This window comes from Mercenaria mercenaria, chromosome 3, assembly GCF_021730395.1.
Source record: "Mercenaria mercenaria strain notata chromosome 3, MADL_Memer_1, whole genome shotgun sequence".
NCBI classification, from domain to species: Eukaryota; Metazoa; Mollusca; class Bivalvia; order Venerida; family Veneridae; genus Mercenaria; species Mercenaria mercenaria.
This window is the reverse complement of record NC_069363.1, coordinates 43095392-43113777: the sequence shown is the minus strand read 5'-3', so window position 1 is coordinate 43113777 and position 18386 is coordinate 43095392. Positions and strand designations below refer to the sequence as shown.

General features: G+C 35.9%; 2 protein-coding genes across 11 annotated transcripts in view; both read right to left on the bottom strand.

The window, feature by feature from the left end:
- Positions 1-18386, bottom strand: part of LOC123524958 (uridine-cytidine kinase-like 1) — a 352168-nt gene that overhangs the window by 80650 nt on the left and 253132 nt on the right. The gene's annotated exons all lie outside the window — the stretch shown is intronic.
- LOC123524897 (uncharacterized) overlaps positions 1-18386 on the bottom strand; it is a 97018-nt gene that overhangs the window by 37199 nt on the left and 41433 nt on the right. For all 8 annotated transcript variants that reach the window (XR_006681360.2, XR_008370182.1, XM_045303493.2 and 5 more), the window contains 6 exons: positions 5036-5299; positions 4515-4793; positions 2794-3347; positions 2130-2303; positions 654-770; positions 349-388 (listed from right to left, as the gene is read on the bottom strand). Coding sequence is in view for 6 of the 8 variants with exons in the window: in XM_045303493.2 (XP_045159428.1) it covers positions 349-388; positions 654-770; positions 2130-2303; positions 2794-3347; positions 4515-4793; positions 5036-5299 (1428 nt within the window). In the remaining 2 variants the exon portion in view is untranslated. The remainder of the gene's footprint in view (positions 1-348; positions 389-653; positions 771-2129; positions 2304-2793; positions 3348-4514; positions 4794-5035; positions 5300-18386) is intronic.

Sequence of the window (18386 nt, the reverse complement as noted above, 5' to 3'; positions counted from 1 at the left end):
TTTATTCGCACAAGGCACAAATACACTACATAAATTCGACAAATTACATCGTTTATTGGCCATATAAAAAACAGATATGCTTTAATTGAATTAATGCGGTGAACACATTGATGACAGAACTACATGAATGTGCTGTGTTGCTCAGTCCAGTTATAGAACTTCTTGAAAATTTGGGCCACAGTAAGGAGCATCAAATGCTTTCAGCGTTAGCAGACTAAACTGACAGTAGGTAATACAACACTCTTGTGATAGCTTTGTAGATTTGAGAAAAGTATTATTATGAGTAGAACATATGTTCAGTCTATATATATTCAGTTGTTAAAGTTTAAACGTCAGATTTATACATACTTTTCAGTTGTTCTTCTAAGTGCTGAAGCTTAATGCGATTCTGAAAAAAAATGAAGGTCGTCAATCAATATAGAGACACACTGATTACACATCAGTTCTCTGTCGGCTAGCAATTTTGATCTATAACTGCACAAAATCTCTTTCCTATATATAAGGTATTTCAGAAAAGGTAAGTTTCTTACTTGTCACAAATATAATGGAATGAATTGTGATACTTTTCACGCAGCCTAAAAGTGGGAGTGGCAAAGTATTTTTAAGTTATCGAAATTCGAAATAACGTCAGGAAAGTTGGAAATACTTCATACCTGTTTCTCTGCTTCGTCAACTTTTTCTGCTAATTCATTCATAGCGTGCTCTCGTAGGCCTTTAATTTGCTTTTGAAGATCTTCAGAATCATGTATATCAATCTGGTATTTCTGTAACTGTATGAGATAAACATTCCAACAGCTTTATTCGACAATGTTTGATTCATTTACTTAGCTTGGATACCATTACATACCGGTATTCTGGACAAATTCATATACATGTATTGTATAATATTAACAGAGGGACATGACAGTCGTCTACCGACCATCGGAATGTTTAGTTTTTGGTTAAATAATTGATCTGTCGTTCATTTGAATAGACTACATGTATATTCTACCTGACAGTGACGGGTTATACCTTTTTAACCTACCTTCATGCGAAAAAAAAGGAAAAATATCTAGGGTATAATAAATTTTGCTTTATTAGGTCAGTGACCAAATAAATTTTTGCCGGATTTCTTTTCGACATTTTTTTTTTTGTTTGAAAACGACGCAATCTTTTTTTGTTTTTGTTTCTTGAGACCAACTACAAAGTCATATTTATGCAGAGATTAAGCCATAGTAGCATTTTCAAAACGAGCTTTTATTAGGTACATGAGACCGGCATTTAAAATTTGCAATTACCACAAGAAGTTTTTATAATGGAATCGCTCAAGAAAACGGAAGCTGAGTCATCCAGAGAGAAGGATATTTTTATTTCTGTACTTAAATCAAGGAATATTGCATTTGGAAAAGAATGTCATTGAAAAACGGGCACATAGAGGCGTTATGACCTGTCGATAAATTTAACCCAAGTGTAACGATTGCTTGTTGAGAATGGGTATCCAACTAGCAACTGAACTTCGGGTAAAACTTCACTTGGCAGGAAATTGAAGTTATTTCATCATGCCAGTGAAGTCGGGTTCAAAATGTAAGGTTAACCTTTGTCTTTCCTCTTTCATTTTATAATCAAACCTTTTCAATAAGAAGTTTACACATGCACATTCAACATACGCAGCTATTTGACAAGACCATGTAGTTTTTCGCATTAGTGCATAAAGGATTGGAACATAACTGTAAAGTTATATTTGTTACAAAGTTCACCACAGTCACATAATGAATAACTTAGTTGCGCAAGCTTTTAGGGTATTCTCATATCCACTATCAATAGAAGTTTTTGGAATTATCTGCATATTTTTGAAGAGATAGCTCAAAGTTGACACTGACTCTAAATGTAGATATCTCGTAATAAACTGCTAACCCACTTTTATATATCAAACTGTAGCAATTCCTTGAAATAACACTAGTCCCATAATTCTGGAAATGCTACATTTTCTCAATAATTATCCAATCATTTTACGTAGTATTCACAATTCAGATTACGTTGGAACAACATGCACTGAGAAGGGGATGTCCATTGTGTGAAAGTGATATATGAAAGGAAAAATATAAAAATAGGCTATGATGTATTTAAACATCTACACATGATAAAAGTACCTCATTCAAATTTTCCATTGCATTTTTAACACCTCGCTGACAGGTAAGTGGTGTCTCTCCAGTAATAGTTTTGATCTCCAGGACGCCTCTGAACAGGTCAATATAATCACTTAGTTCACCTTCAGACAACTCATAATTCGCACTGTGAAGAATGTCATTGCGTGCATCCCTTGCCTGTATTGTCAAATAGAAATAAACAATTTTGCTTGACGATCATAAAATATAATAAAACATAGATATCATTTAACAATATCAAGGAAAACATGGCATCACATCTTTAGTCTCGTTGAAACACTAAGTATTTTCAAAATGTTTCTATTTCTTCGGGAAAAGTATTGCGAAGCAAGCACGTTAAAATCCATCATCAGGGGAATTATCCCTAAACCGAGCTTAAAACTGTTTTAACAAAATAACTGATATGTTATATGTATGATGTATGCATATAATTTATGATGCTCCACACTGATGTTTATCGCACTTTAAGAATAAATTGTTTGCACGATTATACCAAAATTAATCATTCCGATCTCGCCTTTTATGCATACAGTTGCCTCAAAATTGCATAAACAATATCAAATTCGGTTAAATTGATATGAAATGTTGAAATTACAGGTTTTATTTTCGTAATTATAAAAAAGTATTTCATATCAAAATTTACATTTACCTGTTTGAATAGATCTGTTTCACCATTTATTTCAACACTACCAAGACTTCTCTCAAAAAATGTGTTGTTGATGAATAAGCTCAGTAATCCTGCACAATCAATCTTTTTCGCTGATCTTTTGTCTTTGTAGCCAGTAGTACTGATATAACATGTAGCAACACTCCAAGGATCACTGCCCCATTTGTGTATGTCCGTGTTCGTCAATAATGGACAGAAAAATCGATGGTCAAAAAATATATTATCATAGAACGTGCTACAAAAACCTCCGTTAGGACAAGGCAGCCTCTTATGTGGTTTCTTCGAACATAGACAATTTGCTTTCTTTGGACAATGTTCTGGTTTGTGCGACGGGAGGAGTATTTCTGTTGTACAGCGTGTGCATCTATTTCCAATACTCGAAAGACGTGTTAGAAATTCTGAGTGATGATTCCAAACAGCAATATCAGAAAACGCCTCTAAGCCAATTTTCAAATATTTAAGACCAAGTGCCCCTCTTATCCAGTTTCTAAACATATGTTCCATGAGTTGTTTTTTGTGTAAGAGACTGAGGTTGCCTGAAATATAAATTACATTCCACATTAAGCAAAAGGTTGTTGTATATAGCAAGTTAAAAAAAAAGTTAATTAATTGCAGTCTTAGGATGCAGGCCTATATTTCATTTTCATACCTAAGTCTACAATCCGTGTGTCGTATCTGAAACAAATTGCATACCAGATAATAAACATATTCAAAGTACTCAAGACGGCAGTGTATGAAATAATGGGTGTCATCAGCAGATTATTCTGTTTTCCCGTAAGATTAGTCTGTCTAGATTTGCAAGGATTGAATATAGAAATTGCCCACATTTACGGGGAATCAACTTATATTACCTAAAGTATATCTGACCAAATACGTGAAAATGTTGCTCTTACACATTTTGAATATTTGTCAATGAATTCATACTATAGTATATATTTCCTGTGAATAACAATCATAGCAGGGATATTATTTCCTTTCCATTACGATTGCATTTTTAGCAAGTAGTAAACGGAAACATTCCTAGTTCTACTCGTCAATATACGTGCAAATTAGAAAGTAAAGCTCTTGAGTTATTTATTTTTTGAAGATAATATTTTATATGAGAATGAAAAAAGCAGTATATAAGCTCGGTTTAACATTTTAACCCATCAATAACAGCGTAACAGAGCTGGTATAGGTGGTATATCAGTAAGCGTTCCAAAAACGACCTACTGCGGCATCACCTACAGTTATTACATCCATTGCTCATATGATCCCAACATTCAGTTTACCAATAAAAGTTCATGTCAGCAAAATAAGGAGTCTCTCGCGAAACGGATTTGTATTATTCTAAATAATTGGGCAAAACTGCGATAAAATGAAGGGTTATCGGCTCAGTACTGCGCAATAAACAAAGAAAGGACAAGTTCCAAAATTATTTGTTTTTGGCAGATTTGAATGAAAACTGAACTAAATGTTTGATGATCACTCTAAAACAGCATTGAATCATTACCCGTAACAGCTACAATCTACGCTGGTATCAGATTTACTTTGCTGTTTAACATAATTTGTTCACTGATAGTCACTTTTCCAGGCCAAATAACACTGTATTATCAAAAATAAGTTAAATATTGATCAGACATATCAATTCTGTAAAGTACTGTGGTTTACAATGTACAAGATGTACATCATCATTGACTCAGAGTCGCCACGTATAAATTTACCTTTAATTGTTAGTTTTGCACTTGATGTTGCATTACCAAAGTCAACTGTGTAATCACCCTCATCCTCAAACTTTGCATTTCGAATAGTCAGTTTGTGTTCTAGGTCTTGCACCGAGCAAACATGCCTATTACATGTTCTAATTACTTGGCCGTTATGTCGCCAGACAGCCTTATTCGTACGTAGGTTGACCTCACAAATTAATACGATATCCATACTCTCTCTGACATCTGCATCTACTGTGGCTACATGTAAATCCACGGTTATCTTTAACGGTTTCTCTGTTTTGATAAATAACAATATTTCAAGTAAAAATCAAATATCTTTGTGTAAAATTATGTAATAAATGGAAACAAGGAATATATTATATAAATGTCCTTGTTTTAATACAATTTCAAATGTCTCAAAAATAAATGTCACAAAGCACTACTACGTTAATATATGCTTAGGTACATTATAATCAATAAGTCAAAGGCACATGTTCAGTAAAAGTTTCGTGTAACTTTACCAGAATTTTGTATACCTGAAACTTTTAGGAAAGCCGTTGTTGATGTATTTCCACAAATGCAAGCATAATTTCCACTATCTATCAACTTTGCGCGAGAAATTGCCAACCAGTGGGTACATTTCTTTGTAAGAAACATTAAGGTGTCTGTTTCTTCTACAGGTTTGCCATCACGTAGCCATTTGACTGCTTTCTCAGACACGTTAAGTTTACATGTAAGAATGGCTGATTCACTGATATAGACATATGTGTTCTGAAGTTTTTCCGTAAATACTGGATTATCTGAAATTCGAAATATTTCAGAATTTAATCAGATGTTGCCTGATCAAAAACGTACGATTCTGAATTGTTATAATGCATATAAATGCTCGTTAATTTTGTACAGATAACGTCAAAAATATCTATTTCTATTTCAATAATTCATACACGTATTTAAATGATAAATATTTTAATATTTTTCCCTATGGTATGTTTTACCTTTTGGTTTGAAACATCTGAAACGCATGAAATTTCAATATGTTAGCATATTTCAAAATGTTACCCTAAACAAAGTCTTAGTTTAGATGGCAGGTGTTTAATTTTACTAAAGTATTGATATGTTTGTTCATGCGACAAACTGAATGTTAAATGTATATAAAACGTATGGGTGAACTAGTGTTTGGAATAAGACAAAATGTTCACATTAATTACAAGAAATACATTGTGACAAATGCAAGTGAGACGTATCAATTCTAGCCAAAATAACATGCAAAAGCTTTATACTTAATTTTGGGCAATACAAATATTTCAGTAATTTTGGTAATTTACGCACTTACGCCACAATGATGACCATCCCATATCGTGTCAAGGATAAGTTCTTTCAATTGTTGCGATATTTTCTTGTCTTTTGGGAGCATGGAATATATTCAACGCTAATACAGTAATTTTAGGATACATTGGAAACATCTAAACAGAGTTGCAGTTATATCGACAGACAGACAGAATTTGAAAATGTGTTTTCCTTGAATCGACAGGTGTAGGCAAGTGATTTAAAATAACCTACTCAAACTACTTAGCCTCGATATTCCGAAGTGCACACAATAAAACAGAGTGCCGTTTACGACGAAGGTAACTTTGCTGTTAAAACGTCTGTTTGTTTCGCTTTTAAGCCCTAAAAGATCATGGAATTATTTGCAGTATGCAATGTTAATACCTATGTTTGCGCAAGTACAACTATATTAACCAAAAGACATCAATTTGAAAGTGATAACTGCGAAACAGATAAAAGGATTACGTAAATTATATACCAATGCAACCTGTTTCAAGTATTTTTTTTGTATTTTGGCAAACTGCCTTCTTGAGAAGCTCAAGAGTAGGCAGAACAAGAGTTCCTGTCACTATAGACCACTTATTATCTCCCACTATACAAAATTGTTTTTCTCTTTGGAATTGTCAAAGGGCAATCCGTTTATTTATAACCTAACTATAAGTGCACAAAAATTGTAAAGACAGGTATAACAAAGAAATATGTTATTAGAAATATAAAGTGCATATACAGTGTTTGTCATTCTTTCATACATGTAACACACGATTGTTATCTAGTCAATTTTCAAAATTTCCTTCTCCACTCAGTAAAAAAATAAGTTTATATATACAGTACGCTATTATACTAAGTATTTTGTTAATACTTTGATATTCTGTTAGTTCAGTTTTACATCCGATAACTAAATGTTCTGAATCTTTTTTAAAAGATTTTGAGATATATCACTTTTTAAAGACATCAGATATCTTTAGCCAAAAATCAGAAAGCTGCAGTTTAGGAGAAAAAGCTTGTAGTTTTCTACATTAGTACAGTGGTAAAATAAAGAGTTATCACTTATATTCCAAGTAAAATGTTTTAATTGTGCAGCAATGATGCAATTGATTTTAGTGTCAAAGATAATTTTGTTGAGAACATAATAAAAAGAATCCCACTTAATTATACGTGCAAACCGCTGTTCCCAATAACAATGTAGATACGGGCGCTCGAAATATCTTTTTTTGAAAAATATTATATATATATTTTTAATACTATTATCAGAACAGAACATAATAGAATAGAACAGAACAGAACATATGTTTTATTTTGACTTAAACATGTACAGCTTATCATCAGTAATACATACAGATTACAATATTACACATGCATGCAAATGGCAGATATAGAACAATAGATGATATCTGAGAGGTAGTCTTTATACTGTTATGAATATGTCATTTTCCCCTGAGGCAAATTATTGTTAACCTAGTTAAATGATTTGTTTTCTACTAGAGTCCAGAATATTCTATTGTGTTCTATAAAAATACAGATATCAATTATTTTTAGAAAGGATTGTCCTTGATTTTTTCAGAATGTTCTTTTTATTCTTAATTTTACATGAAAAGTCTGGAACCTTCCATGATACAATAAATAAGTTGATGTCTGACATTAGAACTAGAACCTACATTATAGAACTAAGATTACAGATACGGATGAAAGTTTCCTGTATATCTTAATAACAAAATATTACCAGTTTGGATATTTAATATTTTGAAGGATTATTTGAAGGATTTACTAAAATTTGTTGATTTAAAAAGGTATCTTTGAAGAGAGGAATTATAATTTTTGGATATACTTAAGTTACTTTTGAATTGTGTGAAACATTGTGGAATTTATTCAGATTGAATCTAAATTTGGCCCGGACAGGATTTGGAATATTTTTACATATTATTGGATTTTACGGCTCTTAAACATGCTTGAAGGTATTTATATTGTTACTTAATTTCATGAATAAAATTTTGTTATTCGAAATAGTTGCTGGTTTGTCTTTCTGTTACTTTTCTTTACTGTAACAAGGAATTGTTACCCTCTGAAGTAACAGTACCCTAATATATATACAAAGAAACATCCAAAAGCTCACGTCATCACAAAAAAGACGCCAATTAGCTCACGTCATCACAGTAAGTCTATAATGAGAGAACATTGATCATATTGTTCCGATGTTGTACTGCCTTGATGATGTAATTTGCTAAACGGCACAGTAACTTTTTATTTTTGCTGCTTAATAGTTTTATGTATTTAACTATACTAGGTCTTCGTGTATAATAGGTGGGTATGTATTGTTTTCTCTCGTCTTTGTAAGAGTCACATAAGAACAAAGTGGAACTCGTCTTCTATGAAGTTTTATCGTTTTCACATCTATAAAAGCATATTATTACATACAGCATATAACATACAACTGGTATTAAAGCTACTCATAAGTTTAAACCAATATTTCACAATATGGACTTTCCTATTAATAATGAGCGGACACCTTCAAGTCTCTCCGTATAATGCAAGGCTGTTCGCAGACATCTTAACATTAAGAGTTCGTTTTAAGCTCCGAACAGTAACTGAGTATGGATGCAACATACGTGTCAAATAAATCAAATGTAATATTCAATCCATATCTTTAGTCAAACATTGCTTTAAGTGATTTTGCAGCTAAGGTCTCTAGTTCCTTGCGAAAAGAACCACCTGTGCTGAGTACAAATCCTAGGTAATTAAAACTATCTACAATGTCTATTTTCTAGCCGTTATATGTCCATTCCTCATTTCTAGCTAAACGACCGCCTTTACGGAACAACATTGTTTTCGTTTTATATATATTGACACTCAAACTCCTACTTTTGCAATATGCTGATGTAAGTGCATTTGAAATCCCTCAGCTGTTTCGCCTTGCAATACGCAATCATGACTTTAACCTTTCATTCAATACATTTGTAAATAATTTCCCCAATCATCTAATCAAAGTATTTCCGCGATAATTATTTACGCCACTCGATGGTTGCTCTTTAAGAACAGGAACTATTACGCCCTTCAAACCTTCGACGTGGAAATATTCTAGAGTTTAGTATCCTGTTAAAATGTACGATTAGTGGTTTAATGAACACATCGGAATCTTCTATAAAATACTCATTTAATAGGTTATCAAGGCCCGTGGTTTTTACAGCATTTCTAATTTCCGTTTCCGTTATTGGAACATCTAAGTCTTCGTACATGGGTTCTCGATCGGTTTCAGTGTCAAAATTATCTAAAAACATATCAACCTCGTCATTAAACTCATTATCCTGGGTCTGAACAAGCGACTTGAAGTGGGACAAAAAGTCATCTAGAGAAATGCTTTCATCAGTTGTTTGTCGGGTTCGTTTAAGTTTTTTTCCAAAAATTCCCTGAGATATTTTTCGCCTTTAAGTTAGCTTGTACATTTCTTTTCCTTTATCTACATGGAATTGTTTTCTTGCTTTTCGAACACTGTATTTAGAGTCTTTTTTGCATCGTTTCATCAGAACAAATCTCCCAGCACTGCGATCCCACGTATATTGTTCTAGAGCCTGGATGTATATGAGACGTTTCTCCACATTCACGATTAAAGCACTGTTTACGACCCGAGATTTTATTATCAACCAATGTGGGACATTATTTACAGTCTTTTTAAAGTATCTTTCTGCTGTTAAAGCGGTATACCAAGAGAAACAGGAAACTGCATTCTCAACGTCAGAACTATTCTGTGGGTTTTCTATAATAACGTCGTTTAAAACGCATTTATTTTTACTTTCGTTCCATTTATAAAACTCTAAAATTCTGTGACTTATTTATACCTTTACACTTGCCGATAATAATTTTAAAAGAAGCATGTGGATGTTTAAAATATTCTGTGTAGTTGCGGATGTTACAATAACGTAGAAGCTTGAAAATGCCGTAGGATGTAAGTACGTGGTCTATTAAACTCTGTCTCTCTATTGTGTGTGAAAAAGGTGAAATTACCTTTATCCTCATTACAACCCGAACGACCATTAATAATAAAATATTTGTACATTTGCATATGTCCAGTAAATAATCTCCGAATTCGTTAGTCGAGTGAGAGACGGTAGATCGTTTAAGAAGTCATTAAAATCTAATCCCGTTATACCTTTATTCTGAATATAGTTTGATTTTTGACCTATTCTGCTATTTAGGTCACCAATCCACAATATTTGCCCTTGTGAAAACTGCCCTATTTCGTCTTCAATTTACTAAAATTATCATGCATGGGAGACCTTCTGCCGGGATAAACGTTGCAGCAGTGTAACGGTCTTTGTCAGTTTGAAACAAAATCTTTCGATAGCTTTAACCATACAATACAGTCACAATCGTTTTTAACAAGTTTGACTCCTTTACGTACAGCATCTCTTATATAAATAATGACCCCACCACTAGAACGTTTCGGACGACGATTTTGGAATTTTCTGAACGAATGTATAGGATTGCTATATCAATTTAGGCCGATATGTGTATGTTTATATGTCCAGGTTTCGTAGAGACATATTTGAGAAATAATGCAAATTCATTTGAAAACCGTTTCGCGCGAGTGAGCCCTTCAACCTTGCACGAGAGAATATTTACACCACCATCAGGTGGACCCTAGTCCCGGGCCGGAGGTACGAATACTTCGCCATCAATGTACAGTTTATCATACCGGAAGTACTATGCACCAACACGCGATATTAAAACCGTTGAAAATTAAACAAGTCTGGTTTCGTATTGCCTTCCTTGAAACGACCCAACCGTTCTGCGCTGTCAGCTTGTATCCTGTCTTTGGCATTTTCAACTTCATTTTGGTTTCTATAATGTCTAAAATTATCGTGTTACAGACCTCGGGTGTTTCCTCTCTAGAGTCTGGTATCTTGAAGAACATGAGATTGTTTTTTAATTCGTCACATTTGAGTTTCATCATCAGTTCATCACATGAGCATTTTACCGACACGTCTTTTTACAGCGTTGCGTAAGGGTTTCTGTTCATTTCTTCAATGCTATTTGAATCGAACTGCCGACTATTTTCCAAATCAGTGAGGCGCCAGGGAGTGCATATTTCTGACTTTGATACTGACGATTTGAAAGTTCAACAGAATTTCCGTTAGAGTTTTCATTTTGCGCCATATTGTGTCTCTTTGTTGTCCACAGGTGAACTCGTACTCTTCTTGCGTTTTCCCATAAACGTCTATTTTTCTAGTTAAATATTTAGCACTTATCACTGCTTAGCTCAGTAGGGAGAGCGTTGGTCTACGGATCGCGGGGTCGCGAGTTCGATACCCGGGCGGGGCGTATGTTCTCCGTGACGATTTGATAAAAGACATTGTGTCTGAAATCATTCGTCCTCCATCTCTGATAATTCATGTGGGAAAGTTGGCAGTTACTTGCGGAGAACAGGTTTGTACTGGTACAGAATACAGGAACACTGGTTAGGTTAACTGCCCGCCGTTACATGACTGAAATACTGTTGAAAAACGGCGTTAAACCCAAAACAAACAAACAAATAATCTTGTACTATCAGAAGTAAGTAACTATTTTTAAAAAAATAAAATCTGTAAAAAGAAAAAAGAACTATAGAATTAATTGCCTTCCTGATTTATCTCGATTTTTCAAAGCTATGAAAATTTTTTTTTGAATTCTGTTTACTTTCTTCTAACAGTTTAACTCTTGACCGAAAATGTGCACTGGGCCTAAATTTCACGAAAAAACTTAAGTAATTACTTATTACACGCCCGTCTCTAAAGATCGGGCGTATTATGAGAACACCCGTGGACGGCGGGCGGTCGGCGTCCAAAAGCAAAAATCGCTCTCTAAATCGAACAGTTTTCATCCGATCTTCACCAAACTTGCTGACAATATTTGTGGGCATAATATCTCGACCAAGTTCGATAACCATCCAAATCGCCCTAAGCACTCTTGGATTATGGTCCTTGAATTACTCGAAAAACTGCAAATTTAGCCTTGTCCGCTCAATAAGTCGAACAATTTTCATCCGGTCTTCACCAAACTTGTTGACAATGTTTGTGGGCATAATACTTAGTATCTCGGCCAATTCGATACCCACACAAATTGCCCCAGGCACTCTTGGATTATGGCCTTTGAATTACTCGAAAAATTGCAAATTTAGCCTTGCCCATTTAAACAGTTTTAATCCGATTGTCAATTTCATCCCACATGGAACCTCACAAATACCTTGATTCCTTCTTACTCTTTTTTTGGGTTAACAAGGCATACAACATCAACATTATTACATTTATCATACCTAAATGAATATTTAAAGTCTGGCACTCTTCCTTAAGTCTGTTATTTTAAAATCATGCTAATATTGCTTAAGTTATTGTTATTTGATGTTGATTATTTCTATGACAATGTATTTATAGCTAAATTATACTATCATGGTTAGTAGTACTTGTCTGCAGTACTAATTTCAATCACGCTAATATTTAAGCACGATATAACGAAGAATATAATGATGGTCTGGGCAGGGTGATGAAGACGCTGAAGATGGACAGGCTAACACACCCAAAAGAATTACCAGCGAAAATCACCTCAAGTAGGCGATCGAACAGGTTAGCGACCTGTCATGTGTCCACTTTTTCTGTTTTGAAATCCTGTTGGACCAGGTCCGTGAAGCCAAAAGCAAGCAAAGGTACGGCTGATTAATAGATTCGGCCAGGGAGTTAGACGTTCTACAGTGTCACTCCCATGAGTGGATTCCCAGATTGTGAGCCGTTTGGGGCCCATTCATAAATCCAAGTGGCAGGATGCCCCACATGCACAGAGTAAGGACATCCGATTAGGGACAGATCCGGCTATTGAACGGACTGGTGAGAACCTCGAGTTAGTTCCTGAGAGCAACAGTTGCTTGTTGTGGGAGATGCCGACAATGAGGCAGAATCGGTTTCCTCTGGAACTGCCGAAAAGCTGTTGGGAGGCAACAGCCCAACACAACCCTCAGGCAGTGGGAAACCGGTTAGTCCGTTGAAGCCTCGTCAGCATGAGCGAGACGAGAGTAAGACCCAGCACAGTGCTTCTGGAACAGGACAGGCTCCGCAAAGCCCAGATTCTAGAATGCTTAGTCCGGCAGAGAGGGCACCAAGACTCTGTTGGGCAAAGCAAGCCTCAGCTAGTTACTACTGCGCCGGGTAAGAGGAAGCAGCCTGCTAGTCCGGGGAAAGGATCCTATGTTAAAGGCCGTTCTATTCAGCATTCTCTGAGTGAAGAAACCCTTGTAAAGAAGCCCAGAATGTTAGGGAAAACGGAGCAACCAGGGCATGGCCCTTGATGTCCGGTTGGAGGGTGTGGGGCAGGTGTTAGTCGCAAGTGCCCGGTGTGTTCAATCTGGCTCTTACGGGAGAAGATATATCTCAATGTAGATTAAGCGCCCTGAAGCTGTGCTGCAGGTGGCTTTTAAGAGCACATCGGGAGCCCAGATGCTTCCACAGTGCAGGCAATGGTTGATTTAGGTGTGACTTTGGGGATGTCAGTTCCCAGGGACGTGAAATTAAGACCGGATGGAAATGATGTCACGGCCTTGGTGCACTGGCGTTTTCTATTGTCAATGGTGTCGATGCTTGAGCGACACCAGGTTCAGAAACTTGGACACTTGTTTCAGCTGTCCAAGGATGATCAACAGATTCTCCCTAAGTTGCCCGAGGCTTCTGATAGTCACTGTCACCTTGACAGGACTATGAAGGAGTGGGGGATGACCAACCAATCTCTGAAGGATATGAGTGATCTTAACCCACTAGAGTTTCATGAAGTACACCTCATGGGAGTGGTTGGGTTTTTTTGTGACCCTAAGACTTACCCTACAAAGGAGGGTATTAAAGCATGGTCTGATCAGGGTGTCGTGGCGGTCGTGGGACTCCACCCCCGGAAGGCACTTACCGAAAAAGCGTTCAGTAAGCTGGCGGAAGTTCTCAAATAGCAGGATTGGGGGAGATCGGTATTGATCGAACTGAACCTGCTGAAAAATGGGCTGAACAGCTCCGGAAGGTTGAGCAAGTCCTGACTTTGCTGCAACCGGAGCATGTGCTTGTTATTCATTGCAGAAGTTTGACAAACCTTTCAGATGAGTCTCTGTTAACTATGCTTTATTTGTTACAGAGTCATACCTCAGTCATGAAGGAGCAGCTGATTCATCTTCACTGCTTTACAGGGTCTCTGGATATATTACAGAAGTGGTTAGAGGTGTTCCCTAACACTTACGTATGGTTCACCGTTATGGTCTGTAAGTCCAATGACTATCTTGATATGCTATGGAAACAAGAGTTTTTGCCGGTTGCTTCTTGAGACGGATGCTCCTTATTTCAGCCCGCTACGCTGTAAAAAGTCCAATCATTATATGAGCATTCCTCAGAAATATAAATTAGTTTTAGCGCTTGTTCGTTTTGATAAATAACAAACTCATTTTTAATTAATCAAATAATTACTCATTTCTCAATTTTCTGTGCTATGGCAATCTTCGCTATGTTACTATGTCTGCATTATGCGGCTTCGGCATTCTTAGATTCTGAAAACAGCAGGTCTGCTACTGATGAGTTTTGTAGAATATACATCGATCACTTACACTTCGGCACTACGGTTAATTCGCTTATAAGTACTATATTTATCTGTTGCATTTAACAAAAAAAACAAAACAAAAAAAAAAAAAACAAGCATAAACATTGTATTTACGTCTTTAACATAGGTGACTACCATCCTGTATCGACTGTTTCATATAACAGTTACTACAGCGTAAAAATGTAGTCTATTTTAGGGATTTTCTTCTATGTTCAATAACGAGATAAACTGATTTTCACCTAGGGAATTTTTTTCTGGTACGAAAAAGTCGTCTCTAGTAGCCCTTCAGCAAAACAGTAGCGGTAATGGAAAACGGCGAAAAGGTAGTCCGCATTATGCTGCTCTAGTAATCCATCAGTATATGATAGCGACAGTCGAAAGGATATATGGACCTCAGGTCATTTCTATGCGCACAGGTTTTAGGTAGGTTTAAGCTTTTAAGGCTGGAAAATTATCTGTCGAAGATGATATCCGTTCTGGTAGGCCTAAAACCTCTGTTACCAAGGCAAACACCGCTGCTGTAAAAGCTGTGGTCGAACAGGATGCGCGATGGTCGGTGGAAGATATAGCCTGTTGTACTAGCATATCAGAAGGCAGTGTGCAAACAAGCGTTTGGACCTGAGAAAGGTTTGCGCTAGGTGGGTACCTCATTTGCTTACTGATGAGCAAAAGAAACAACGCCTTTAATGTGCCCGGGAACTTTTGAAAACATACAAAGGATGTGATAGTCGGGTTATTTCTAACTTGCTAACAGGTGACGAAACCTGGATGCACAATGTTTGAGCCACAGAGAAGGGCTGATATTAAGCAGTGGAAGCAAAAGGATGAAAAACCAAGAGAACCACAAGTTCGAAAAAAAAAGTTGTACGCAATTTTCTTCAATTCCAGTGGGCCAGTCGTTCAAGTGCCTTGTCCATCTGGGCATACAGTCACTGGACGATTCTTCAAGAACTCTGTGATGAACAAAGTAAAAAGGTTTTACAATAAGACACGTTCAAGCAAAGGACGGTCTGGAGTCCATCTTATACACGACAACGCCTCCTAATACAAGAGCGAGTCCTTTTCGGTTTCCGAAGAGGTGGAAGTTGTAAACCATCCGCCTTATTCACCTGACTTGAATCCCTAAAACGTTTTTATTACCAAGGCTTAAAAAAGCTTTCTGGAAAGAAATATAAGTCCAGACGTTGGCAGCGCCCTTTATCAGTGTCTCAAACAGATACCAAAAAGAAGACTATTTATCTGCTTTTCAGGATTTGGTAAAAAGGTTATAAAAATGTGTTTAGGTAAAAGGAGAATACTTTTTTTTATAAAACGTATCACTTAAGAAAACCGAATCCAATGACAGAAAGTTTTGCAGGACCCCCGTATAATACGCTAAATCATTTTCATAAATCTGAATATCACACGGTGGTTGGCCTTAAATACATTCCAGCACACTTCACCATCGTTGTATGGCTATACATAGTAGCTGAGATACCTTTTAATAAAAGCCATTATCATACATCTTGTATAGAGACCGCCAATAATTTCCAAACAGACTTACTAGTATATTAAAATATTAGGAATTTACTAACGTTAAAACATCTGTTTTTATTTGCGGGTAACTGACAGACATTATCACCGTGTTTCAGATGCTTTGTTTGTTTGTTTTGGGTTTAACGCCGTTTTTCAACAGTATTTCAGTTATGTAACGGCGGGCAGTTAACCTAACCAGTGTTCCTGGATTCTGTACCAGTACAAACCTGTTATCCGCAAGTAACTGTCAACTTCCCCACATGAATCAGAGGTGGAGGACTAATGATTTCAGACACAATGTCGTTTATCAAATAGTCACGGAGAACACACGCCCCGCCCGAGGATCGAACTCGCGACCCCGCGATCCGTAGACCGACGCTCTACCTACTGAGCTGTTTCAGATGCGTTCGGCATTGAATATTGCCCTTTATTACATGTACATATAAACAATGCATACTGCAAATAATTCTATGATCATCCAGGTCTTAAAGCCATATTAAAAGCTAGACTCGATATTTTTCCTGCAAAGTTTCCTCTGTTTCAAACGACATCCTATATTTTGACCCCACAGCGTGATGGACACCTTTTAAAAAGGTATCATCCATAAAGTTTATCATACGTGTCTATACCGGTGTCACTTTGGAGGGCCAGCCCGTCGATTTAGAAGTGCGGACAGACTTGAAACTTGCCAGCATTAACTCAAGATGATTGATCGTTTGACTTGCGAGGTTCAAAAAGTATGTGTAAAAGTCAAAAATAGGGGCACCGCCTTAGACATGTGGCGGTCGTAAAAAGTCTCCCCGTACATTCAATCAGGGCTGTTATATTTCGATCTTCTCAGATCGTTCAGCACGACTTTTATGTCGTGTTATTGGTACTGTTTAGTTTCTCAACATGTCCATTTCGGTCTGGGTGGTTCCAATACTCCCGCTTTCATAGCCTTGGGTATTGTTTAATCATCCCTTGAATATGGTGCCTGCTTTTTAATTTTGTCTTTTGACAGTACCTGTGATACGCAGGCTCCATAACCTCAGATCCCCTTCCTAAATTCCAGTTTGTTTTGTTCTGCCCATTGTTTTCTCGTTTGGGGCAAACCTATTACTTTATCTGGGGACCAAACGCCGCTCTTTTTATGGAATTACACGCCTCAACACGTGTATCATTGAAGGTTCCATGTTCACCGCCGTTTGAATACATCTGCGGATGTCTCTAAATTGCCTTTTGTACTTTTAGCATGTGTAAATGTTGAGTTCTGCTCAACCCGGGACTAGAGGGCGTGGACGGTAGCATGCATTTCCACTACCGTCCATGAACAGGCTCAATCAAACCGAGCCTGCAACATTTTCGTTTTTGTCGTGAAAAATGAAATTTCTGATGAAGTCGTTTTATGAAATCAATTTGGTATTGCCTTTATTTAGCATTTAAACAAGTTTTAAGTACGTAAAGTACTAGCTTAATTTTGTCGCATTTAATCAAATATAAAACTTATTCTATAACTGTTTTTCTTCCAATCAGCATTTGTAACACGTGACAATCCAATATATTTCCGTTATAAAAGCTACTATATTTTCCGTATTGGACGATGCAATAACTTTGGTAAGATGAAATCTTGTCTACTTGTATTGATTTCTTTTTTAATGAGAAAAAATATGTGTTGAATTAAATATTATTTAATATCGCCTGGTACTATTAAGGATATATTTGGACTTGTACCCATCCGAGAACCATAATGGGTACGCCTATCGGGTCGATAAATATGTTTGTTTCCAATACGTGCTCATCCGAATATATCGCCGCTTTGTAAAGAACAATGTTAAACAGCCTTATTTGAAAGTAGTATATGATGTTTTGCTAAACAATTTTAAATACAAGTAGGTAGAAAGCTAAAACTTAATTACATAATTCATATAGTCTTAATAAGTTTTTTTCTTTTATAGCAATATGTAAATCTTTAGTATCTTTAATCGTTTCGCTCGATTTGTGTTACAACTTCATAATTATATTTTTTAGATAACAATCCAATAATAATCTTAATGATGCGGTTGGTAACATTAATAATGCCTATAATTTCCCATAATTTTTGTAACTTAAATAAAAAATAAATAATAATATATATGAGTGAAATATATCAGTGCAAAACATCTATTTGCTCAATCCACTCCAAAAAGGGCATTAACTTTTCTTTATCTAAATAGTCTAAATATTTAATTGATTTTTTTTGATAAATGTTGTAGAGGAAATTATTTAAAGTAAGTGACATTTTCTATTAAACTTCTATAAAATGTAAAGAAGAAATATTATATTTTGGTACGAATTTGTTTATAACTTTCAAGAATTCCCTAATCACTATAGATATTTAATTGAAATGGTTTGTCGATATTCTGTTAAGCATTTCATGAATCTAAACTAGATAATAAATATATAATTTAAATGTCATTTTGATTTTATATGTTTCCTGTA